The sequence below is a fragment of the Eurytemora carolleeae genome, unplaced genomic scaffold, assembly GCF_000591075.1.
Source record: "Eurytemora carolleeae unplaced genomic scaffold, Eaff_2.0 scaffold899, whole genome shotgun sequence".
Taxonomy (NCBI): domain Eukaryota; kingdom Metazoa; phylum Arthropoda; class Copepoda; order Calanoida; family Temoridae; genus Eurytemora; species Eurytemora carolleeae.
The window spans coordinates 30316-58294 of NW_019396788.1; the positions used below are offsets into that span (position 1 = coordinate 30316).

Sequence of the window (27979 nt, forward strand, 5' to 3'; positions counted from 1 at the left end):
CCTATCCCTCTACAACATTTTTCCATTCGGGCTCAATGATAATTTGATTCATTTTATAAACTAAGCATGATTTGTTAATTTGTTGAATCCTTCCTATGTACCTTTCGTACGTACAGTAAATATATATATATGTACGTAAGGTAAATATATATATAAAATGTACGTACAGTAAATATATATATAAAATGGGAAAAGTTGTTCAACAAATTTTGACTACTGAGGATCGTCATGAGACGTGAAACATTATGTTTATTATAATTCTTTTGGAATAAAATGTGAAGTTTAAAAACTGAAATATAAAGTAATATATATGTATGTACAAATGTATCTGGTATTTTATTATTAATATTATTATGTTATTTAATATTTATTTAGTTGAGTTGAGAAGTTCTAGTATGCTGGTAGAGAGAATTGGTTTCGTTTTCTCAGGAAACAATTAAATAAGAAACCTGACTCCTAATAAACATGATTAAATTTTTAACAATTTATTTTTAAACGTTTTTTTTTAAAAAAGACAAGTTGTAGATTGTAAAAATTATAAATTTTAAAAATTATTTGATAGAATTTTAATATTTAATATTTCCCAATCGTATATGCTTTGGGATTTTCGGGGCACAGGGACAACCCCCCTGTTCTTAATCTTACCTGGATCTGCAGTTGTTGTTAACTTACTGAGGTTTTGACATAAATTCAATTTTCTTAAATTCCTATATCTTTGCAACCCATGTCGTAGCTCTTCAATTAGATTGAATAATCTAAGTTAAAAATATCAATAGTTTACAACTTCAGGTTGCAAAGATATGGGAATTAGAAAATATGAGTTTGTGTCAAAAACTTGTAATATTTAATCAACACATGATATGATTCATCTCTAATCAAAGAAATGTGGCGTAAATATTTTTTTAGTTAAGTCGTCTTCGTTTAAATCAATGCAATGAAGACGACTTTCTATTTCAATTTTAAATTCTACCAAACTTTCAAACAGCAGAAATACTTAAACATTTAAACAAAGAGAAGTTTTTATTAACAGCTTCTCTTTGTTTACTTGTAAACGTGTAAATTATTAATTGCACGCTAGGGATTAAAGCATTATTATTTTAAAAAAGTCGTCTTCATTGTATTGATATAATCGGCGACCACTGTATCTAAACTGGTACGATTCTCATGGTTAATCTATTGCTTTAAAATAAAATGAAATATAGTTTCCTCTAAAAGATTTGAAGGTTGCCCTTTTATTTTTATCTTCTAAATGTTTGAAAGTGTATTTTATTATTTGATTGTTCTATCTGATTAGCTGGGCTCACCAATGGAAGAGATCCTGACAACCTTTTTAGGAAATCATTGACCCGCACTATGACCTTTTATCAACCTAAAAATACGTTAAATGAGCATAAATGACCTCTAAAAACCTCAAAAGATTTGACCTTGTAAGACCTATAAGGACATCAAATTATCTAACAGACCTATGAACACCTCCAATATTCGCAAAATATCTCAAATAACCTTCTAAGGCCGTAAAATGACCTTAAAAACCTTAAATCACCTCAAAAGGCATGAAATGACTTCCCTAAAAGGTCTCAAGTACCCGCAGTACATGATACATTTATTCGAGGATTTTATATATAAAAATTCATTCCAAGAACACTTTTAATTAAAAAAGAATATTAAAAATAGAAAATTTTCTTTCTTAAGCTTATTTAGAATCTTAGAATAAAAATCAAAAATTTTTGAAAATCTATTCAATTTGTTATAAAATTTGAATTGTTATTCTTTTATTTTATTTATCTTTTCAAGTATGAAATCAGTTTCTAAGATACTTTCTTCCCTTGTAAATATTGTATAGTGATAATAACAATGATGAATATATAGTACACGACGGAGAAGATCGGTTTTAAACAATTTAATGAGCAATTTGGCTAGGAGACTAACACCAGCACAGGTAGTCTCAACACTCTCTACTAGAATTCACTATTTCTTGGGTCATTTAATTACATATCACTTGAGTACGCACTGAAAGTGTAGTTTAGGGTGTCAAACTTTAACAAAGTTATTTCCAGTTTGTTTGACCTGCGACAATAAATATCACTAAAGATGATTGATTGCTAACATTTTTGATACTAGAAATACTAGAAATTATACTTTTCTCTAGTTATTTATTATGAGAAAGCAGGGACTTCTATAGTAAACATCTAGGTTTAAAGAAAAACGTAAAACCAATCCTGTCTGTTACGAGATGTTTCCAGTCACATTTTAATCTCTATTTCAAAATACATCGAAAATGGCGTCAGAATACTGTAAAACCAAACCAAATGTAGAAGTACTGTAAAACCAAACCAAATGTAATGAATTTAAACTGCCTACCGCTCCACTGATTCAAACTCTTCCATAATCTTTAAATTTGAATCAGTGGTTCAAATTTAACTGGCAGATAAGCAGTTGAGCGGCCTTGCTCAAATTCAATGTTCAATGTTCCAGGACCCTTAGTTTACCGTGTGTTAACTCTACATCACCATGTTTTTTAGCAAAAAATTTTCTGTACATTATATCTATTTTCTGTACATTATATCTATTTTCTGTACATTATATCTATTTTCTGTACATTATATCTATTTTCTGTACATTATATCTATTTGATTTTTTTCTTCCAACATGTAAAACATTTCTAGATTGAAACCTTCCTCCGAGTATCAGTGCGAAGTCTGAAAGCTTCAGGATTTTCCTCAAACCGCGGATCCAGATCTGGATTTCCTTTCGCCAACCAAACCCAACCATTTTGGAACCAAACCCAACCATTTTGGAACCAAACCCAACCATTTTGGAACCAAACCCAACCATTTTGGAACCAAACCCAACCATTTTGGAACCGAACCGAACCTGAGTTTAACCAGACTAGTCCTGGTTTCATGGCTTCTCAAGCCGGAGAAAAGATTCGGCAAAAGCTGAGGTAAATACACCTCAAAGAAGTTGAGTTTTTGTCAGAACTCAAATTTTCTCATCCCTATATCTTGGCAGCCTGATAGTGTAAACCTTTGATATTTCAAACATGAGATTATTCAATCTGACATACTTCTTAGTATGAAAGATCTAAGGTCTACATCATTGGGTTGTAAAGATATAGGGATTAAAAACATCAGAGTTTGTGGCAAAGACTCAATTCCAATTAAGTAAATTTCAATAAATGATTGAAATCTTACACAGTTTCAATCAGAACTCCTCTCATTGAAGAGCTATGGAGAAGAACAAAAATGTTTCGAATTTAAAATGTGTATCCTGAGCTTTCCTTATACTTCACTTTAAACGTTGTATCATTTTAAACACCGGGTCGACTTCTAAGCTAGATCAAGCTGTACAGTACACATACATACTATCTAATGCAAAAAGGGACAGTACACTAAATTAATCAGTCCATTCTAAGAAGATTCTAGTGACTAGTAAAACAAAACTAGAGAAGTTACGATGTCACAAAGTCGTAGAAGGAATGCTGTAAACATTGACCCTGTCCATGTGTGTGACACTTAAACTCCTCTCATTGTGTTGTCTTTTTGTTTTTTTTTAAATGACTCCTGGTTACATGTTCACCTTTTTAAGTGAACAAATTTATTTAATTTTCTAAATTTCCAGGGATTTAATGAGTACAATCCATGGTGTGTATATGGCAGAAATGTGCAAAGGTAATTATATAATCTAAACTTTGCCTGGACTAAGTGTATGCCAAACACCTAGAATACGATAGTGCAATTGAGGTAAAAACATGTATTTTCTAGGTTATAATTCACAAAGTCCTCCTGAAACTGTATTATCTAGGTTCTAATTCACAAAGTCCTTCTGAAACTGTATTATCTAGGTTCTAATTCACAAAGTCCTTCTGAAACTGTATTAACTAGGTTCTAATTCACAAAGTCCTCCTGAAACTGTATTATGAACTAGGTTCTAATTTACAAAGTCCTCTGAAAATGTATTATCTAGCTTCTAACTCACAAAGTCCTCCTGAAACTGTATTATCTAGGTTCTAAATCACAAAATCCTCCTGAAACTGTATTATCTAGGTTCTAATTCACAAAGTCCTCCTAAAACTGTATTATGATCTAGGTTCTAATTAATAAAGTCCTCCTGAAACTGTATTATCTAGATTCTAAATCACAAAGTCCTCCTGAACTGTATTATCTAGGTTCTAATTCACAAAGTCCTTCTGAAACTGTATTATCTAGGTTCTAATTCACAAAGTCCTCCTGAAACTGTATTATCTAGGTTCTAATTCACAAAGTCCATATGAAACTGTATTATCTAGTTTCTGATTCACCTTCTGAAACTGTATTATCTAGGTTCTAATTCACAAAGTCCTCCTGAAACTGTGACAACTGATGACGTGAGTATCACTGTACGAAGGACAGAGATGACAGGAGGTAGAAAAAAATAAGAAAAATAAAAAATAAATTATTTTTCTCAGATAAAAATAACAAAGATTACAAATTGATATTCCAATTACGGAAAGAACAAATAAAAACAAAAATAGAAAAATAAAAAAATAAAAAATTTTTAACGTTTTTTACTCCACATACATTCCAATAACAGAAAGAAGAAATAAATACTTTTATAACATTATTACTTTAAAAATAATGTCTCTTTTACGAAGACGACAATAATTATCTTGTTTTTAAATTGCATTCTAAAACTTTTGCAAACAATCAAATATTGCGCAAAACAAACAAATAACTTAGTAAACATAGATTAAGTTTGTTAAACTATTATTTACTCAATTCAGGCCCTGATGAGATTTACCATTTCGACTCAAATGAAGATTATGGTTCAAGCAAAATAGGGAAACAAACCATAACAAATCCTACAGTCGTCCTATTTATCAATACAATAAAGACAATTTGGTTCCAATTTTTAATTTCTACCAAGCTTTCAAACAATAGAACACACGTTTAACGTGAAAACAAAAATAATCTGTCAATTAACACATTTTCTTTGTTTACTTATAAACTTATAATTTGAAAAAAGCGGGGTAGAAATGAAAATTTAAAGTAAAAACTTGTCTTAATTGTAATATTTCATAATTCTTTGTAAAATCAAGTTGACTCCTCTTCCTCCTGGAGGTTCCATTTGCAGGGTTACCCACGACGAATGAGACTGAAAAGACGACATGAAATTATGACGATCCAAAGTTAGGTCTCCTGCCTTGAATGGTCTTTACATGGCTTTTTAAGTGATTTGGCAAAGAAGGAAAGAAGGTTAAAGTTGCAGGAAGTCATGAATATAAGGAAACAGATTGCATGAATTCCGTACAGTCGTCTCTTAAGTCTCTTCCTTTGTGAATTACCCTGTAGGTCAGACCCTAATTAAAATTGTTTCTAAATTATCTCTTAGTAAAAATTTCGATTACGCTTAAAGGGGGTGTCTGGATGGACATGGTGTTTTATTGCGAGTGCAATATTGTTCAGAAACTTTTTAGATACACGCCTGTCCGCAGTCATGCCGCGCCACAACCTGCTGAGCAAGCGTTCTTTTCCACAACCTGCCTAGGGCCAAGCGCTTGGAGGATTTTAAAGATCGAATTTGCACTATTAGTTAGCAATTATACATCGTACAAACATCATATAGGTCTCAAATGATTTCTAAAAACTTTGCTACAATACTGCACTCTCAACTCAACTACAATTCTAGCCAGACACTCCCTTTAATTCTTTCAATTCAAAAGTTTTTGATGTGGTTATCGAGTTCATTCGATGTAACTGGCGATATTCCACTCAAAAGTTGTTTAGCGCTAGGACATATTGTTTTTAAAAAGTTTGATGTTTGATAGTTTGTTTTGTTTTTAGTCTTGAAGGATTCAGTTTACAGGAACTTTTCTGAATGGAATTGTGGGAAAACAAGGTTAATAGAAATTACTTGAAACCTCATCTTAAAGGGACTGCTTGCGATAAAAATAAAAGAGGTTGGATAGACGATGGTTTAACAATGATTTACACAATTTATATTTCCGTAGAGTAAAAAAAGTAGATGTTAGTTCCACATTTATTGAAAATATATTTCGGTCTGGGTTGACCCTCGTCAGTTCTAACGATATAATAACCATCAAAATCGATAAAAATTTTTTTTTAAATTTTTGTAAAAAATCACAAGAAAATAACCAAACAAAAAAGATTATTCAAAATAAAAATTTGGGCTGTCAAATGGTCATAAGGGAAACGAACTCAGATTTTGAGATGGAAAAAAGATAATTTGCAAATATTCACTTTAAAAAAAATGTTTTAGACAATTATTATTCCTTGAGATTGTTTCTGTCACAAAGATTAAAAACAAACTGTTTAGATGTATGTGTATAGTTGGGATGTGGAGACAGCTTTTTATATTTATAATTCTTTTGTAACAACTCATGTGAATGTATAACTCAAATGAATTCCTAGTTTAACCATGGCATATATATCATCCTGCTTTCTATTAGCAGAAATTATTTTTAAGGGTGGCAATGGTTATATATATACGTTCTTTTTATATTTTACAATATCTTTTTTTAAAAGGTATTGATTTTTTCATGGAGAAAAGGATTAAAAAAAATATAATTTTTAGTTGTCATTTTAAGTTCATCAAATATTTTGCTACAGTTTACCCCAGAGATATAGAGCCATCGAAAGAATTTATTAAATGTCGTCTTGACAATTTTTCGATGGTTTTTTAAAAACCATTATACGTAAATATCAGTAATTGCCAAAAATAAATAAAATAGCCATGAACTCTGTGGGAACAGTTTTAAAGAGCTCTATATAATCATTTAATTAAAAACTAAATATCTTATTTGAACTTAGCTGTAGAAAAAGATTTTAAATCTAAACACCTGATATATTCAAAATCTGACATTTCTTTAACTTAAGAGAATAAACAAGTTCTCAGAAAGAATCTGTTTGTCTCAATATATTTTCTGTTTGTTTATAATAAATGTTTTCCCTTTTCCATCTCTCTGGTTTCATGTTTGTTTATGGATAGGTTTCGTGGAAAACTTTTTTAAAATAGTTCTTTTTTATTATATTGAAACCGTTTATTATTTTCTTATTAAGAAAGAAAATTATGCTATTTTAGTAGTAGACTTAGTTGAACAATATTAAGGCGTGGTTCATTTTAGTGGTTCAACTAATTCTATGCGCAGTTTAATTACTTCTCACTTATAAATCTGGTCCATGTTTAATTTAATTCCAGGCTAATTAAAAAAAAATATAGAATCTTTGTTATATTTCATGTTGTTTTAAACCAAATAGTTTTATCTTATTAAGTTTAAAGGGTGTCTTCAAACTGCATAATTGTTCATTAGACGATGTTAAATCATAACTTGAGTATAAATGTCGTCTTTCTAATCTACAGTTTTAATGGGTCTTCTTAACGTATTATAATCCTGTTATTTAATATTTTGCAGTCCTAACGGAAACCCTCTGCCCTGTGTTGGCCTCTGCCTCGGGACCTCTGTCCTCAACGAGGATTTTGTAACCCAGACCTCCGATACATTTACAACCTCGCCACCCCAGCTGGTCAGCAGGATTCACGATGTCAGGTAGGCAAAGAAAAATGTCAAAAATCAAAAGCCTAAAGGGCACCGCGTCTGAATCATGGATGCTTCATGTTAAATAGAAGGTCACTTTAAATAAAGCTTACAGTTCCTTTAAATTAAGCTTACAGTCCCTTTAAATTAAGCTTACAGTTCCTTTAAATTAAGCTTACAGTCCCTTTGAATTAAGCTTACAGTCCCTTTGAATTAAGATTCCTACGGTACCATCATTAATTACCATTGCTAGCTTAGTGAACACTTATTTTAGAAAGTTTGCTTTGGATCAATTTAACAGGAAACTTAAACTCTAATCCCGAAATCTTTGCGTTCTAAATTTGATATTTTAGACATTGACTATTTGACATGGCAAATTTTACGACAACAGGCTGCAAAGATATGATAATGCAAAAGAGTTTCCGGACAATTGGATTCTAGTTTGCCATGGGTTTTGTAAATGCAAATTAAAAGTTAATATTTTCTAAATTGTAGATTATTGAACCCTGTTAATGGCGCTGATTTGACTGGAGAAATGCAGTTAAAGAAAGCTGTGCTTGAGGATCCTCTCTCTCTGCAGTTAGATATTGGAACAGCCAGATCCACAGAAGAATATACTTTTAAGGTAATAATATAGGTTGGAACTGACTTGATATTGGAACAGCCAGATCCACAGAAGAATATACTTTCAAGGTAATAATATAGGTTGGAACTGACTAGATATTGGAAGAGTCAGATCCACAGAAGAATATACTTTAAAGGTAATAACAGAGGTTTGAATTCACTAGATATTGGAACAGCCAGATCCACAGAAGAATATACTTTCAAGGTAATAATATAGGTTGGAGCTAACTAGATATTGGAACAGACAGATCCACAGAAGAATATACTTTTAAGGTAATAATATAGGTTGGAACTGACTAGATATTGGAACAGCCAGATCCACAGAAGAATATGCTTTTAATTGGTAATAAAAGAGGCTGCAACTTTTGGTCGGAACTATAGCTATGAACTATTTTTTCCATTTCCATTATGTTAAAGGTTTCAGAAATTTCAACCTCATCCAGAATTATCCAGGAATTCCAGTTGACGAACAAAATTTCTTAATCATTTCATTTCCAAAATGGTAATGGCGCTCAGTCCCATTGATTTAAATATTTCTTTTACCGAAGGTTTTAAGCTGTGTGACATATCTCACCACTTAAATTATACGACGGGGACCAACTGAGCAGATTCACCTTTAAGAAGAAGTTTACATTAACCCTATCTCTGCTGGGGTACTTGAAAACCAGAGGATACATTATTGAAAACCAGTGGCCGAATTTAAAGAATTTGAGCGGCGGTTTAAATTTAAGCCGCGGCTTATATATGGTTGGTTCCACTTAAAATTGTATCAAATGTTTCCAAGATTTAAGCCGGTGCTTAATTTAAACCGGGTTTTGGCAGATTTAAACCGCGGCTCAAATTCTTTAAATTCCATTTCAGGATACATTATTGAAAATTCCTGACCAATGACCATGCCAGTTCAAATATGCAAACATTTTTGCAAAATTTGAAATAACCAGATGTGTAATTAAGAAAAAGTAGAAATGTGCAAATTTCTTGTTACGGGTGTTGTGTGCAAATAATTTGCTAAAACTTTTTTGAAAAAACTTGTACAATTGTCAGATTTTGATTGTACTTGTACAATCAAAATCTGACAACTGAAAATGGGTGAAAACAAAGATTTAGTTTGTTACATGACAAACTAGTCATTCAGGCCGTGTGCCTGAGGACTTAGTCAGTTAGTATAAAAGTCCGGTTTTAGACCTAAAGGGAGGGCTATGGGTATTTAGGAAAAATTTTAACAGCCTCAGAGCAATACCTTCTGAGCTATGTAAAAAAACTACAGGTTCAAATTCAGCAGGAATGGGGTTAAGAGAATATATACTTTCGATCTCTTTTGATCTATAAATAGAATGAGCACCTAAAATTTCAAGTGACCCTTCATTTGAAGAGTAAACACATGATTGACGGATACCTCTATTTACACATTTGTTTGGGAAAAATACTAAAGAAAGCATTTTAAGGTTTTGCAACAATGAAGGTTATTGGGAAAATCAAAATGTTGGTAATAGAGAAAAACCAACAAAATTGTCATTACTTTTAATTCGATACAAGGCTAAAGAGTAAAGAATGTAAAGCTTAAAATTAAAAAGTTTCTTCAATTTAGGAGACAGTCAGCATAATAAGATAAAAAATGATAAAATCATATTATTTATTTATTTAAGTGTGGTATATTCCTGGATGAAAGATGGACAGACGCGTACTGTAATACCAAAGGTAAAATAATTAACAAATTTAAATATTAATATTTTTAAATCCACTGTCAAAAAAGTGATATTTTGAAAATGACCAAAAACTTAATTTTATTATAAAAACAAATGCTATATAGTGCTCTAAAATATAATACATAATAGATGGTGAACTGATAATGTAGACTACATTCATATTTGTGCATAAATAGATACAAAATAGCCATATTGGAAATATATTTTATCTCTATAAAGGCAGGAAATAGAATGTCATGCTGTTCCATTAAGGTTTCCGAAAGGTATAGGTTTAGAGTTTAAGTTTAAAATTTAGGTTTAGAAATTAGGTTTAGAGTTTAGGTTAACAGTACAGTACAGTACAGTACAGTATAGTACAGTACAGTACAGTACAGTACAGTACAGTACATTACATTACATTACATTACAGTACATTACAGTACATTACCTTACATTACATTACATTACATTACATTACATTACATTACTTTACAGTACAGTACAGTAAAGTACAATGCAATACAGTACAGTACAGTGCAGTACAGTGTTGTAAAAGTAAAATATTGTACAGCGCAGAAATATGCTTCAATAACAGATAAATTCAAATATAAAAAAATATATAATAAAATAACTTGGTGCAGAACATAATAGTAAAGTGTACACATTACGAAGTGCAATAATGAACGTACAGTACAGTGCAGTAAAGTAAAGTACAGTACGATACAGAGCAGTATTATATTTCAACAAGCTTGGGAACCCAGCTCTGCCTTGAAACTTAATTTAGAATCTTTAAAACAAAGCTAGAACATTTCCAAAATTTGAGGCAAATCGGTACTTTTCATATATGTACATATATATATATATATAGAAAACAAATATATATATTTAATAGATATAACAACGTTTGACGATGGGACAGCTCTGGTGAATTGTGACTGTAGTTTACCAGGATATATATCTGTATACCTGGTCCAGAAAACAACAAACAAACCTCTTCTACAAGTGCCGGAAACCTATGCATTCAACAAACTTATTCAATTCAAGTAAATATAGTGAGACTATGGTTTCCAGCGAACAAAAACTTTGCGGAACAAAAAATGCAAAATTTCTCAATAAAATTAATTATATTTTTTTAGCCGAAAATTTCGAACTTTTTAACGAACTGAATGCGAAAAAATGCGAAATTTTCGCGAAATGATTTCCCTTTTTCGGTGGAAACCCTAATTGAGACCCATGATGAGAGTAGGAAGAACCATGTTATAAACATGTAGTCTATTTACTCCAAAGTTAAATTAATCTCGCTTAGATCCATAATTTTATTTCGTATTTTTCTTAAAACATGATTTTTTTTCATAAAGTATACAAAAACATAATCTGGTACAATGATAACTAGAAAACTCTAGAATAGGAAGTCGAATTTTAACTCAAGTTTTGACTTTAAATGGAAATAAGACACAGGAATTGCTCAATGTAAACAGACCCATTTAACTAAATATGTGATTTAATTTACTTTTTATAACATTAATTATGCACTTCAGAGTTGCTTTAATGTCGTCTTCCTATTCTACAGTTTTCTGGTTATCAACGGTAGTATACACTTTACAGTGATATAAATAATCTGTTGACAATTAAAAGAAGAATCTATATCGTCGTAGATCTACCATGCAGGGTTACCCATAAAGGATGAGACTGTAAAGACGACCGGAAACTCTCAAAATATGACGATTTATAGGTTAAATTAAATCCTCTGCCTTGAATATAGGCTTTCGAGGACTTATAAAATGATTTGGTAACAAGCAAAACCTATTTACAGTTGCAGGGAATTATGTATATAAGGATACAGTGTAAATTCATTTTATTCATTTTTTTCATTACTGCAACATTAAATACACATAAGGTTGTGCAGTCTTTTTATTCCACAGTTCTATGGTTTTCACTAAGATACAATAATTTTTATAATTAATAATTTTTTATCTTAAAATTTTCAAAAGTAAAATAACTAGATTTTATATTTTTTCATAACTTTACAATTTATAATTTTATAACTTTATAAAAACTTTTACATTGTACATGGTAAAACTTTTACATTGTACATGGTAAAACTTTTACATTGTACATGGTAAAACTTAGGTATCAAGATTTTTCAGTTTTCATTGGCAGATTTTCAAATTTTAAAACTTTAACTAGGCGCCTTTGCAAAACTTTTACGAAGTCGTGACTCATGAGCAGACATACAAAAAATTTACCTTTTTTTCAATTCGTTTAAGTTTCTTAATCATGAAGGAAATTTACTCTTTCAGGTTGCAAAGATGAAAAACATCTGTTTCGAATACGAAATTTATTTTTAAAATGCAAACTTTTTTAAATAAAACGAACTTTTTAAATCAGAAGTTTTGTTTTGACTGGTGGAAATACATTGGACTGGATTAATTTCGTAATAGTTAGTTCACGAACAGACAGATCCGTGCATACTCCTTCGTTTCAGTTCGGTTAAACACTTTGAAATATATGGTTTTTATTTCCGTTGACGGAACTTCCGGTGTTCCTTAAATAAGGTTAGAATGAAAAAGAATTATCCACGAAGGATGAGACAATTTATTAAAAACTTGAAACTCTTTTCATTCTGTAGTCTGGAGAAACGAGTTATAAGAGCTTCAAGGAAGTATAAATGTAAGAATAAGGACTGAATAAATTCCCTACAGTCGTCTCTAAAGCCTCATTCTTTGTGTGTAACCCTATATCGAAATGTTCCTTAATTTTTCTTTCCTTTTTTGAAAATATGCATTTTTAAAGGGAGTGATCGGCTATGGAAGGTAATTGAACTGAGTATGCAGTGTTGTCGAAAACTTCTTTAGGATTCATTTGAGACATATTTCACTTTTTAAAGATCTGTAAATTCTGAGTTTGAGCGCAAATTCGACGTTCAAAACTCCTGATTTGGGGGTGGAAACGCTTTCAGAATTAGTTTTTTTTAAATATTAAATAACGACAACGAAAAATAAAGTAAAAATTATACAGTAATCTAATTAGATGGCTAGGAACATATTTCACAAAAGAAATTTGTCAATAAATCAATGCTAAAATCGATTATTTCGTTTTCATTATTATATTGAATTTCTAATTTTCTTTGAATTTATTCGCAGATTTCTTCAAATTCTTTAAATGTCGTCTTTTCAATAATAGTTATAGAAAATCTGCGAACATCTTTGTGAATAACGAGAAACTAGAATAATGAGATAATAGAAACTAATAATTGAACAAGATTACTTATTTTTGATGATAAGATTAATTTTTATTTTCTCAAAATGTTCCTAAACATGACGTCTGTAGTTTATTGTAGAATATTTTTACATTTTATGTCGTCGTTAATTAATAATTAAAAAAAAAACTAATTCTGAAAGCGTACCCACCCCCAAATCAGGAGTTTTGAACGTCGAATTTGAGCTCAAACTCAGGATTTACAGACTTTTAAAAAGTGAAATATGTCTCAAATGAATCCTAAAGAAGTTTTCCACAACACTGCATACTCAGTTCAACTACCTTACATAGCCGGTCACTCCCTTTAATGGTTAAAATAACTTCCGTGGTTTTCCGTTCGATGACAGAATTTTGGTTCAATTTTAAAATCTACCGTTCTTTTTTCGGAATCCAAAATATGATTGATTATGTGTTTGTTTAGGATTGAGGAGAACTACAATAACAAGGTTGGAACCAGGAAACCCGAGTTTATTGAGAACCTGAGAACCCAGCTAGCCTACAGGATTGGAACCAGTCAAGCTAATATCAAGAATTTGAATATTTGGCCGGGTAGTATTGAGGTAAAGAATATTCTATTCCCCCCCCCCCCTCCTTCAACAATTTGTAGATGCCTTTGAGGACCCATAAACTGAAGACGACTATTAAAAACCAAAGTTATGAATTTTATACATAGATAAATAAATAAACATAGATAGCTTATGTACGCAAAATCACCAAGAATTGTACAGTCCGCGAACTCATACTTCTAGGGGTTAGAGCGTAATTCAACGATAAGCGGGGTGGTTTGGTGTTTTAATGGATTTCATAGAATAAGTGTAAAATAACTCCGGGAATGGAACTATTTGAACAACAATATTTCACTGAAGAATAACATGAGAAGGACTATACTAACTTAAATTTCTCTCTACAGAACTCATGTTCACCACAAGTACTCAATGAAATAAGAACAGCCCAAATAGATTATCAAGTACAATAGGCGGCAACAGAGAAATGGATCAATTTTACACGACGTCACAAGTGTCAAATTTTCCAAGATTAGATAAAAAAGCGTAAAAACAGAAAAAAAGAACACATAAAATTGTACTTATTTTACTGTAAAATAAGTACTTTATTCTAAAATTATCACTATTATTAATAATTTTGTCGGGCACTCAAACTGAGTTGACACTTGTGACGTCAGAATACAGCTGTACTGAGAGTGTACAAATTCTACGTTGCCATCTATTGTACTAGAATCTATTCGGACCAGCCAATGATCACAACCGATCTAGTTAATCTATATAATAGAAATATCTTTAAAACATCTCTGTACATTTTTATCTTTCAATAAAAAATGTCGTCTTATGCGCAATCTATCTTTATCTATGATTTTATAAAGGTCAATGTATTCGCTTATTAAGTTTATTGAAAAGCTAATGGTAAAATTGTTGCTTAAAAACAACATGAAATGCATAAAAAGTTGCTTCAATACCCTCTCCCAAAGTCTTTAGATCCCAGTGATAGTATTTGAATACTATTGTATTATAAAAATTCAAACTTTCCAACCTCATTCTAAATTGTATCAGCTCTAAGAATTTAATGTGTAGTAAAAGTGAATTGTAAATAAGAGTCAGAAATGTGAAGTGCCCGCCTAATGTATTGTTATATAATATAAATTAACAAAAGAAATGATTAGTTAAAGGGATGATGATCACTAATATTCTTACTTCTTTCACAACTCATATCGAAGAACGTAGAACCCATACAAATTCAGATAAATTCCACTAGGATTGTAAATAAATCAACTCAATTCCAAACAAATCATTCAGATATTACAACCGATAATCATCGAACTTTATTCGACGTATTTGTTTATTGTGAATATTTCATTATATTTTTTATTTGTTTCATACTTTAAAGGACGATATATGGTCGCTATAGGGATCTATGCTCTCGACGCTTCTGGGTTCCAAAAGACTCCAACGACACCTAGTGACAAAAAAACGTCGTTAAAAGTACAATATATATGAAACAAGTAAAAAATATTGTGAAATATCAGCTTTATACAAATCGAATAAAATTCGATCATTATAGGTTGTAATATCTGAATGGTTTGTTTGGAATTAAATTGATTTATTTACGATCAGAGTTTTGAGTCATTTTTACAATCGCATCTTTCGTGGGTAACCCTGTATGATTCTTTATTGCAAATAAGAAAATGAATTCTGCCTCTAGGTATCGTTTAACCTGATAGCTCCTACAGCTCTAGAGGCTGGTCAGCAGGAGCAGGCCTATCAGTCCTTCTCACAGCTCCTCGCGGACGGAAAGCTCTCCATCAATGATCTGGCTGGGAATCCTATGTACGTTCCTCCACAGGGTGCAGTGCAAGCTATAGGTAATATTGAGTACACATGTACAACTGCGCAGTACACGCAATAGGTAATATTATGTACACCTGTACAACTGCGCATTACAAGCTATCTAAGTAGTATTAGGTACACCTTGACAGTTGTCCAATACAAGCTATATGTAATATTGAGTACACATGTACAACTGCGCAGTACACGCTATAAGTAATATTATGTACACCTGTACAACTGCGCATTACAAGCTATCTAAGTAGTATTAGGTACACCTAGACAGTTGTGCAGTAAAAGCTATAGGTAATATTATGTACACCCGGACAACTAAGCATTACAATACAAGCTATGCATATGTACACATTTTCAACTGTGCCAGTACAAGCTATAGATCATACTTCATACACCTGTACAACTGTGCAGTACAAGCTATTGGTAATATTATTTACATCTTTACAACTGTGCAGTACAATCTATAGGTTATATTATGTACACCTGGACAATCTGTGCAGTACACGCTATAGGTAATATTATGTACACCTGTACAATCTGTGCAGTACACGCTACGGAAGGCTTTAGATGGAGAACAATTAAAAATTACAACAAGAGTTCTTTTAAAAACAACTTTCTTTTAATCATCATAAAAGATTTTGTAGTTTTGTATAAGAAAATGTTTTTGGAGTAGTAGTGTAGAGATATATATTATCATTTTTTCAGGAGATGATGTAATCCCTATTGTGATCGCAGCAGTCGCTATGGCGATCGTCTTGTTCATTCTTGTTTTCATCATCTGCGCTGTCTGCATGAAGAAGAAAAAAACTGAGGAGAAGATGAAGCCATTCACGGTGATTATTGTTATTATATTATTATTATCATTAACATTGTTATTAATATCATCATTATTATTATTATTATTATTATTATTATTATTATTATTATTATTATTATCATTAACCCCAAGTCAGCAACCAACTTACAGATCATTCCAGTTTGCTGATAACCTTGAAGGAACAGGGACTAGGTAAACATTATTTAAATTCATTTATTTCTGTATTTTACTCAGTTTTACCTCCAGTTTTATACAAGGTGTTCCAATAAACATGATAATTAAGTGAAGAATGCGAAAGACTATTATGTAAATAAGCATTCCATACTTAATCAAAAACTTATTTACATTTAGATCATATGTTTATTGGGACAAAAAGTTGGAAAAGTGAATCTAAGAACCCTCCCCCCCCCAGATTACTGAACTTCTGGACATTTATGTAACGTACTGCATAACCTCTACTGTCCAATCAATTGTCCCTAACCAAATACTGCCACCTACCGGCCAATCTGAGGGCTTATCTTTAACTAAATAACCATATTAAACTTTCAAGACAATCATTTACACAAGGTTGTTGTTGTTTAGAAACCGTAAGTTGACCGGAGATATCCCTGACTATATGCCGAGTAATTTCAACTCGAGAAATCAGACTGCAGCTAGTATTCAGCTTACGGAGGAGGTACTGATTTCTTGTTAAAATTAATATGATAAAATTAAATCAAAAAGTTTAAAAATTCGAAACAAAAATGCATCGAATAGGTCACAATGAAATTAATTTAAAGTTTCTTTTTAAATTAAAAATTATTGTAACATTAAATAGAAATTCGGTCACCACAGTGAAAAGGAAATGAAAGACGAACTTTATTAAATGTAAAGCATAATTTTCATTTTTCAGGTCACTATATATGTTCTAATTTTCTATCTATGTTTTTTTTCAATTTCATTTCGGGGACTGCACCGAATAACCTCGGAATGATAAATAAATATAAGAATATGGCAAAATTAACATTATTTTTACGCCACGATATTTAGGATAAATCAGTAAAAAGACCTGATGGTTCCATGGTATCTTTCAAATCTAGAGTAATTATTTAATCTTAAAGGGACTGTACGTGTAATTTCAACTGACCTGTAATTTTATAGAGAGGCATGTCCTATTCACAACAGTAATCTTTAAAGCTTTGTCCGGACCAAGGTTATAATGAAAGGGAAGTTATTTCAGAGGTGTACGCATCTTTTGAACTGCAGTGTACTGTCTCTGGGCGGTAATATAAACACAAGACTAATTTTGAAGCCTGACATGGGATCCATCTTTCACATAAAAAATCAATGAAATTTTTTGGCCATAGGAAACTATTATGTGAATTATGAAAATTATCAAAATCTAATGCTCTCATAGCCTCCTCGGATACTGAACACACACTGTTACATCTATTCTTGTTTACAAATTTCGCCCAGAGAGAACTAGTTTCAATATGTACGCAGAGTATACGCAACTGCAATTAACTTTCCTTGCATTATAACCTTGGTCTGGACAACGATTCCCTTATTTGTTTAGCTGAAGATTTTAAGGGTATCGTTGTAAATCCGACATGCCACTTTTTAAATGGAAGGTGACATGAAATTACGCTCACAGTCCCTTTATATATGCACATTTTTATTTATTTCGCAGAACAAATCATGCTTAACCCTTTTATAGTGATAAAAACAACTTTATTTGGAATTAATGAGTCTAGAGTCTAAACCCTTCATAATTACTTTTATGTGCGTATTATAAAGTACAACATAGGCCTACAAGGCGGTTCTATTCATGATTTAGAATTCTCATTGCTAATCTAGCTGCACGGGAAGCCCTTTTCTTCATAAATTTTGAATCAACAATAAAAAATGTTGCGGATTTTCCATGCAGTGTTCATTGGTGGATTTCAAAAATTCTAATTCAATCGAAAAATTTTAAATTTTTTTTAAAAAATTTCGATACGCTATAAACCTTACCTGGATCATTTTTATACTTCCAGATTGATCTAGCTGTTTTGGTGGTATTGGGTCATTTCATAGAAAGACATTTGATAGATGAACATTTTATAAATAACAAAATCATTGATAGGACATTTCATAGACAAGACAGTTCATAGATAGGACATTTCATAAACAGGACATTGAGACAATATTTAAGGTTTTGGGTATGTAAAAAAAGTGTCACAATTTTAGAAAATGTATTCATTTTGATAGTCAATCTATGACATGTCCTATCTTTGAATTGTCCTGTCTATGAAATGCCCTACTTTAAAATGACCTGTCTATTAAATGTCCTTTCTATGACGTGTCCTATTTATAAAATGTCCTATCTATGAAATGTACTCTTCATAAATGTCCTATTTATAAAATGGCTAATGGTCCTGTCTCTATGAAATATTCTATCATAAAATGTCCTGTCTATAAAATGTCTTCTATGAAATGTCTTTCCATGAAATGACTCAACACCGTTTTGGCGTTTATTGAAAAAAAAGATAGGACAAATAAATGTGTAGATGTTCTTTGAAATAATTTACATTGTCAAATTGTTTGAAGTAAATAAGTTTCTTAAATATTGGGTTACGCTTTGCAAGAAAAGACCTTTTCAGATTTCCGAACGAAATCTGGGATTTTGTGTTGACTGAAAGGAGTCCTCAAATGGAATTTAATAAAACCCTTTGTTGTGCAAAAATTACTTTAAAAAAAAAATTTCCTAACCCACTTTTCACGCTCTTTCTGAGTCAGCTTTCTGCTAATAGTTAAACATATTTGAACGCAAGAATTGTATTTTATTTTATTTTATTTTATATGAATATAATGTAATATTATATTATTATAGTATCAATAAATAATTATTTGATTTTATGGTTGGTGTATAGATTTTCCTAGATTTTCATTTGGATTTAATTCTTGTTTTTTCATAATTTTCAATTGTGGGTTCTCCATAAAAGTTGCGGATTTATGCGACAATAAAAAAAGAAGAAAATTGACAGAATTCAACACCCTTTTAGATAGAAAATCGACAATGTTGAAATGTTGAAAGAGTGTGGGTGGGATGCGGGCATGAGAAGTCAAATGACAGTTTCTTTAAGCTTTCTTTTTATGAAATTAAAATAAAGTTAAGATTATCTTTTATCTAGGATTCGTGGGGTGTACCTTATGCAGCAAACTATACTGAACCATCTCACGAAGAAATATCGAGATCTCAGCAGATTCCGGATCATATTGTAAGTACAACAAACCAGTACAGAATAATGTTTTAAGTACAACAAACTAGCACGTGATCGTATTGTAAGTACAACAAACTAGCACATGATCATATTGTAAGTACAACAAACTAGTACAGAATAATGTTTTAAGTACAACAAACTAGTACAGAATAATGTTTAAGCACAACAAACTAGTACATGATCGTATTGTAAGTACAACAAACTAGTACAGAATAATGTTTTAAGTACAACAATTTATCACATGATCGTATTGAAAGTACAACAAAATAGTACATGATCATATTGTAAGTACAACAAACTAGTACAGAATAATGTTTTAAGCACAACAAACTAGTACATGATCGTATTGTAAGTACAACAAACTAGTACATGATCGTATTGTAAGTACAACAAACTAGTACAGAATAATTTTTAAGTATAACAAACTAGTACATGATTGTATTGTAAGTACAACAAACTAGTACAGAATAATGTTTTAAGTACAACAAACTAGCACATGATCGTATTGTAAGTACAACAAACTAGTACAGAATAATGTTTTAAGTACAACAAACTAGCACATGATCGTATTGTAAGTACAACAAACTAGCACATGATCGTATTGAAAGTACAACAAACAGGTACATGATCATATTGTAAGTACAAAAAACTAGTACATGATCATATTGTAAGTACAAAAAAACTAGTGCATGATCATATTGTAAGTACAAAAAACTAGTACAGAATAATGTTTTAAGTACAACAAACTAGTACATGATCATATTGTTAGGTCAACAAACTTGTATAGGATCATATTGTAAGTACAACAACCTAGTACATGATCATATTGTTAGGACAACAAACTTGTACAGGATCATATTGTAAGTATAACAAACTAGTACATGATCATATTGTTAGGTCAACAAACTTGTACATAATCATATTGTAAGTAAAACAACTAATACATGATCATATTTAAGTACAACAAACTCATAATTTCATAAATGATCATATTGCACATAACAAATGTTAGAAACATGAATGTAAAAAAAACTAAATATGGTCAAACTGAAATTGAAATATTTGGAATTTAATAGGTTTAAATAAAAAAGGCGTTCGACTGTTTTAATTTGTTTTACCGACCTTGGAACCTAAACACCATCTCTATATAATAAAGCTCTCCGCTTGTATATAATTGTATGTATACATGCTTTCTTTAGCTGGCCAAACGCCAGGACCAAATGGGCTGAATTTTTTTGAGGGAACCCTTGTGTACCCCGGGGGGATAGGCTAAAAAAGATTTTTTTTTCAAAAATCTAAATTTTTGTTTCAAAGTTTGATTTTAAATAATTCCACGGGCAAAACTGAAATAAACTTGAGGAGTAGAACTATATATTTACTGTACTCTCTAGAATTCTTAATTTCATCCCGAAAACTGATTTTAAAATGATTATCTAATATTAAAATGAAAAAAATAATGGGAAAAAAGATCAATGAAACATGTTTCTTTAATACTAGTTTGTTGATTAATATATATTAGTAAGAATTTATTTTAATACAATTTTTAGACTAAAATAGTTTTATAAATAAACATTCTAGATTAACAATATCCACACAAAACTTCCGATTTTAGTTTCTTTAATCAATATCCAATCTAGCTTTTGCAGCGAACGCAACGTTTCGCGAAAATGAATAAAGCGAAAAATGCGGTTTTCGCGAAAAAAAAAATTTCGAGAATTTTTTTTTCTCGTGAAATTTCGCTTTTTCAAGTGTTGAAGCTGTATTTTGTTTTTTTGCTGAATTTTCGAAAGAATTTTGCATTTTTTTAAAATTCCGAATTTTATCACAAAACAGATTGAAGCGAAATTTCTCGGAAAAAGCGAAAATTTTAGCATTTTTCGCGAGCGAACGAGATGCGAAAAAAATTCAAAAATTTTTCCTTTTCGCCGCAATCCCTAATCCAAATCCGTTTCGGTCTTAATTTCAACAAGCTTTTAACTTACTGAGTAGTCTCTTGCTAATTTTTCATTTAAAACGCATTAACCGACAATTACGTTTAAAAGAGAAAAAAACGATAAATGATCAAATTGGAAAATGACAGCTTGCTGGGACAAGAACCTGTTAGTTAAAACAGTGTGAAATAATAACAAAATTAATATGATTTCTTTAGAAAAGAATGTATATGCAAAACTTAACCCTATCAATAACGGGAAGAATGATCCATCATTTGAGTTTAAGGCATCCAAAGCACCCAAAAGGACAATCATATTGCTTCCAATGATAGAAGTAGGTTTGACACTTATCAACCGTAAATATCCCTCTCTTACTATTATCAAGTTATTTTTTAGAGAGCTCTCTCATTCTTAGATATAAACCTCTTTGTATTAACCCTTCCCTAAATCTCAACTTGGAGGTGTGTACAAATGTCAAATTACAGGGTGAGGTAAAAGAGTTTAATTTTTTAAGGTTGTGTCCAGGGGGGGGACTGATTATAGGTTAAATCTGCATAAACATTAAAAAAAAATTATTCTAGATTAAACATTGCTAATATACGAAGGGTTTTCACATTTTAACTAATTATCATTTTACATTTGTCAGAGGATGACAATTTTATTCAGACACAACACAAAAACAATTGAATTAAGCTCGATCTAAGTGTTTGATTTAAATTTAAAGAATTTTATAATTTTATAATTTTTTCCTTATACGCTGGGCAAGGGCGTATATACAGAACTGTAAATTTGGCTTCTTGGATATAAGGGGGCACAAGTATAAGAAACTATAAAGGTTCAAATACAGTCCAATTATCCAATTATTAAAAAATCGACATTTTATAACATTTTTATGTTAGCACTAATTAGTATTTAAACTAGAAGTAGTAAAACACATTTTTGAAAATGAAAAACTCAACTTAAATACTTAATCTTAAACCTAAATAATTGTAATCGATACAATAAAGCTCTTCGTTCATCATTTATATGTTTGCTATGGCTGGCCAAACGACTGAATCAAATGGGCTTAATTTTTGTGAAGAAACTCCAGGGTTCCCTTGGAGATGACAAAAGCTAAATAAATTATAATTTTTTGTTTTAATTCGATTTTTTAAATTCCACAGACAACGCCTGACACTTCAGCTAGTTTGTAATAAAAAGAAAGATTACAAAACGGCGGTGCAATGAATAAAGTAAATTAAATTCAAATTAAAAAAACAAAACAAAAATGGTCTTTTACTACCTCCAGTCCAAACTCAAGCCTTTGTGGCTTGGCATCTGAAAATAATTGTTTTACTTCGCTATCCCTGATAGCGCCCATCCAATTAGGATGAATGTGCATTCTAGATAGATTTTTCATTCGAACTTCTGTCATGGTGCTGAACCATTCAATCTTCTTAGTGCACGGAATGAACACCAAACTAATTCTTTTATGTTCTTCACTCTTCAGTTTAAGATTTGGGTGGGGCACTGCCCCCTTGCCCCCCCCCCTCTGTTTATGCCCTTGACGCTGGGATATATGAAGTTGAGTATTTAGTGATCTCTCACCCTTTGTATTAAAAAATAAGGAATCTTTTATTAATTATACCCCTCCACCCACCAATCATTGATCCAATTGCCTACAAAAATAGTTTTTTCCACAGATTTAAGAAGATGGGATGACAAAAAACATTGTGCACTGTTGCAACAATCACATTGACCCTTCTGTAGGAAACAGCTAGCATTTCTTTAAAATATGTTAACAATTGAAAAGGGACATTTTTAAAGAAATATAAAAAAGACATTTTTGTAAATTGTGATGGTTATTAATTTTTAATGTGAGACAACAGAAATATATTTATGTGCTTTACTCTTTACTACAGATCTTGGAAGCTAAAAAATCTTAAATTGCACAAACCAAATAGCTGTACAAATGTTAATCTACAAATGTCCATCCATGAAATGTCTATCTTTGAAATGTACTCTCTCTAGATATGTTCTATTAAATAAATGTCCTATCAATAAATGTCCAATATATGAAATGTAATATCTTTTAAATTTCTTATCTATAAAATGTCCTATCTATGAAATGTCCTTTCTATTACGTGTCCTATTTATAAAATGTCTTAACTATAAAATATACTCTCTATGAAATGTCCCATCATTGAAATGTACTTTACCTAAATTGTCCTTTCCATGACGTGTCCTATTTATAAAATGGCTTTTGAAATGTCCTGTATCTATGAAATATACTTTCTATAAAATGTCCTGTCTATGAAATGTACTCTTTATAAATTGTCCTTTCTATTCCGTGTCCTATTAATAAAATGTCTTATCTATGAAATGTCCTCTATATAGAAATGTCCTATTTATAAAGTTTATATCTATAAAATGCTCTTTCTATAAAATTCCTGTCTATGAAATATCCTATCAATGAAATATCCTTTCTATAAAAACTCCTCACTACAAAATTTCTTATAAGTGAAATGTTTTATACGTGAAATGCTCATTCATGAAATGCCTTTCTTTGAAATGTCCTATCTATTACTCTGTATGAAATGTCTTATCTATCAAATGTCCATACATGAAATATCTTTCCATAAAATGTCTAAAACTGGAATAGAGAATTTGAGTATCTCAATTCAGTTTTCGTATTCCAATACCATACAATACACATGATTTCCAAATGTTGGATATAGGATAAAAATATTAAAAAGTTTATGAAAACTTTAAACAGTTTTGAAATCTGGGAAGGTTTATTAAAAGTTTTCATAAACGATCCAAAACGATCCAAAACGATCCAAAACGATCTTAACGATCCAAAACGATCCATATCGATCCAAAACGATCCAAGACGATAAACAACACTAGCTGAAGTATAACAGCCTGATGTTCAATTAAAATACTTGACTTTTTAAGCCCCAAAAAGAGAAAAAACAAAAAACGATGACAAGTCTTACAAAATTCCAATGACGTTAATCCTATCCCGGTCAGGGGGGCCTTCTTTACTTAAAAATGAAGTGCCCGTATTAAAAAAATTATTTTGAAAGAAAAAAATCAGTTTTTTGCCGATGTTCTCCCCAGGTTACCGAAGAGTTCCTTAACCAAATTCAGACAAGTTCAGCTGATTGGGCAGCTATAGCTAACATAAATACAAATATGATATGGACATACATGCTCTGAAATATCAACTTTATACGCATGGATCGAGTTGAATTCGACAGTGGTAGGTTGTAATTTAAGAGTTGAAATTTAATTTAATTATTCACGTTCTGAGTTGAATAATGCAACTCCATGAATTTGTACGGACGCTACGCTTTTAGGTGTAAAACGTTTATAACCATTTTCTCCTTAAAGACGCAACAGATAAATGTAAAATTAGAAGCGATCGATATCGAATTCAATGCAATCAGCCTTTACCCCCTTTTATTTTTCCCGAACACTCCCCTTAAACGTGATTCAGGAGATCAGATGATTAAAACACAAAGGGGTTCAAAGAGAAAGTCTAACTGTTAACATATCAATGTTTTGTAACGGAGTTCAAAGTACCATTTTTTACCAAACAGAAAACGGATTGTTGCTTTGTGAAGGAACGCGTAGAAAGGAACGTGAAGAAAAGAACGTGCAGGGGATATTAGTCTAACTGTTTCCATATCCATACACGTGTATGTATACAAAACCCTAATTTTTACCAAACAGAATAAAGATTATTGCTATGTGCAAAATGTGCATCATTGAGCATTTTGATTAAATCACGTCCCACCAGAGTACATTTGAATATCCAAGCTGGGTCAACCTTTGCAGTTCTACTTTAGACTGTACCGCCAATTTACAATTACTAAACCGGCAGAGGAGTGTGAAATGGGTAAATTTCGAATCCAATCTTGAAATTCAAATGCAAGGATATTAGACAAGAACATATTGAAATTCAGAATAATTAAGACATAAATACATTTTATTTTTCTTAAATGTAATCTAATCCTTAGGATTGCAAGACAACTTACAAATAATACATTTAAGAAGAGTTCTTGCAAAAAATGTATTTTTTGAAAATATTTCATAGTAATGTTGGCAAACCTTTAAAATGTGTTTCCTTTTGTCAAAACTGAAAACTATCCTAATACTGATACTTTTGGAAAAATCCTTGTGATTTGATACATAATTGATAGTTATGTGATTTGATACATAATTGATAGTTATGTGATTTGATACATAATTAATAGTTATGTGATTTGATACATAATTGATAGTTATGTGATTTGATACATAATTGATAGTTATGTGATTTGATACAAAATTAATAGTTATGTGATTTGATACATAATTGATAGTTATGTGATTTGATACATAATTGATAGTTATGTGAATAACGAACTTCTCACAAAAGTAAAATATAGAATTTTTATGAAGTAATTTTACTTTATTTATTTAATAAAAAATTGTGTATTTAACTTTAAAGAGATATTTTTATATTAATATAATTTGTCAACAATTTTTTAGAATTTATTGTATCGTAGTAATATATTTTTATGTTTGGTTTTTCTTTCGTGTCTGAAACCAAAAACGTCTGAACCGATCGGAACTCTCATGACTCTAGGAAAATGATATGACTGGTCCTAAGGCGCTCAGAGTCATTATTTAGTATTCGCTACGTCTTTAGGCTGGCCGAAGTTCAAAAATGTTGCCCGGAAAAAAAAGCCGACATTTATTATTTTTGAAAATTCTTTAATTAATGTCTTTTTTATTACCATGTTTATTGGGACAGACGATATACTTAAATTCTAAGCAATTAGTCTTTGCTTAGGCTTCATAAAATTCAAAACATCAAGTTTAGATTTAGAATTTTTTTATTCGATTGTTTACTACTAAACTACAAGCAGGAACTTGCCACATGCTGGCGCTGCATTAAAACGATTGTTCAGAAAATTAAAAAGATAAAAGTTATAAAAATGGGCTTGGGCTATAGATATACTCGGTGTTGTAACTTATCTTTTATCATACCATATTTTTTGTAATATCCCAATTAGTGAACAGTCCTTTCCGACCAGGCTGGCAACTAGACATTTTGTTATGGGGGGGGGGTATGATCGAAAAATTTTGCCCCCCCCTTAACATTTTTATGGGGGGGGGGGCGGGCAAGAAAAATGTTTATTATACTCACACAATAAAAAACTAACCTTACCAACCGGATATTCAGTATGACCCCAAGTGATATGAAATTTAAAAAAAATCTATCAAACAATTTTTTTTTAGTTACAGGAAAATGCCTTAAAAAGAAGGGGTGGGGGAGGGGGCGAGGGTGTATTCTATGCTGTCCCATATAAATGCCTCATAATTTACAGTTGCAATCTATTTATAAATTTGTCTTGTCTGTCTGTTTGTCTGTTTGTTTGTTTGTTTGTTTGTTTGTATCCAATAAACGCCAAAACGGCTGAACCGATCGGGCCCAAATTTTTTGTGAGACCTCACGGAGCCCCAGAGCTAGAAGGTTTATGAATGATCAAAATTTCAAATATTTGTCTCCATCAAAATTCGATCTTTATTAAATTTTTGAAAATTTTGAAAATCCACGAAATTTTTTGTGAAAATCCGCGAATTATTTTTGTTTTGTTTTACGATGTACACAAAGAAAACATGTTCACAATTAATTTAGAAGATGGGCGCGAAGCGCCCTCTAAGGCTAGTAACCTTCATTTACGTTTACATTACGAATGCAGAATGAAAGATATTGGTTGTATAAGCTGTTGCTTCATCTGCTATGAAGGAGTAGAATTTTTCAGATTTAACCTCATTCAGAATAGATTTATTCAAGTTATAATTTACTTTATCATATGATAGTTCATGTTTTCACTTTTCCGCCCCCTCGCCTCCTCTCCACCCACAAAAGAAAAAAAATAGCTTAAACTTGAATTTGTTAAATTGCTATTCCTGTAATTTTGATCAAGCCATTCTTAATTTTACAGGAGACCATTGTTATTGACCCCTTAAGTTCAGCTTGTTTTTGAAGTATTCCTTTGATTGAACTATAAGCTCAATAAACTAACGTTCATTTTTATTTTAGTTATCAGAGCTCTTAAAATTGCTCTGGGTCAGGATTCACGATTCGTTAAATTGCAAAACAGGGTGGACTTCTTGCCCCCCCCCCCTACAGGGGTGACAAGCCTTCTTAAGGGAGAAGTATACTCCCCCTTAATCAGGCTAGGAGGGGCCTCGCCCCCCCCCCCTAGTTGCGCGCCTGTTTCCGACTTGTCCTTATTTGCTGACTTCATGCTAATACTTTCTCACTCTCTCTATGTATTTGGAAAGCCTGTTTGTTTGTCCAATAAACATAAAACAGTTGAGCAAATCAGGCACAAATTGTGTGTGACATGACCCAAGAGAAGGGTAAAGATAAAAGGTGTGCACAGAAAAATGTCAACATTTATTAGTTTTGAAAATCCGCCAATTAAAAAAAGAATAATCCGTGCAAATTTTAGAACAAAAACAAAAGCTAGAATTGTTTATTGGAAAAGGGCTCTT

General features: G+C 31.3%; 1 protein-coding gene across 1 annotated transcript in view; it reads left to right on the forward strand.

Annotated features, from left to right (window-relative positions):
- The window catches only part of LOC111708706 (uncharacterized), a gene marked incomplete at its 5' end in the record, with an annotated part of 62609 nt that overhangs the window by 28400 nt on the left and 6230 nt on the right, over positions 1–27979 (forward strand). Inside the window, 19 exon segments of the mRNA XM_023482167.1 lie at positions 376–429; positions 1295–1334; positions 1870–1939; positions 2667–2944; positions 3622–3671; positions 4323–4403; positions 4763–4819; positions 5823–5877; positions 7412–7546; positions 8030–8159; positions 9805–9856; positions 10736–10886; positions 13523–13661; positions 15316–15475; positions 16158–16285; positions 16394–16461; positions 16852–16945; positions 17299–17349; positions 19422–19508. Coding sequence (XP_023337935.1) covers positions 376–429; positions 1295–1334; positions 1870–1939; positions 2667–2944; positions 3622–3671; positions 4323–4403; positions 4763–4819; positions 5823–5877; positions 7412–7546; positions 8030–8159; positions 9805–9856; positions 10736–10886; positions 13523–13661; positions 15316–15475; positions 16158–16285; positions 16394–16461; positions 16852–16945; positions 17299–17349; positions 19422–19508 — 1880 coding nt within the window.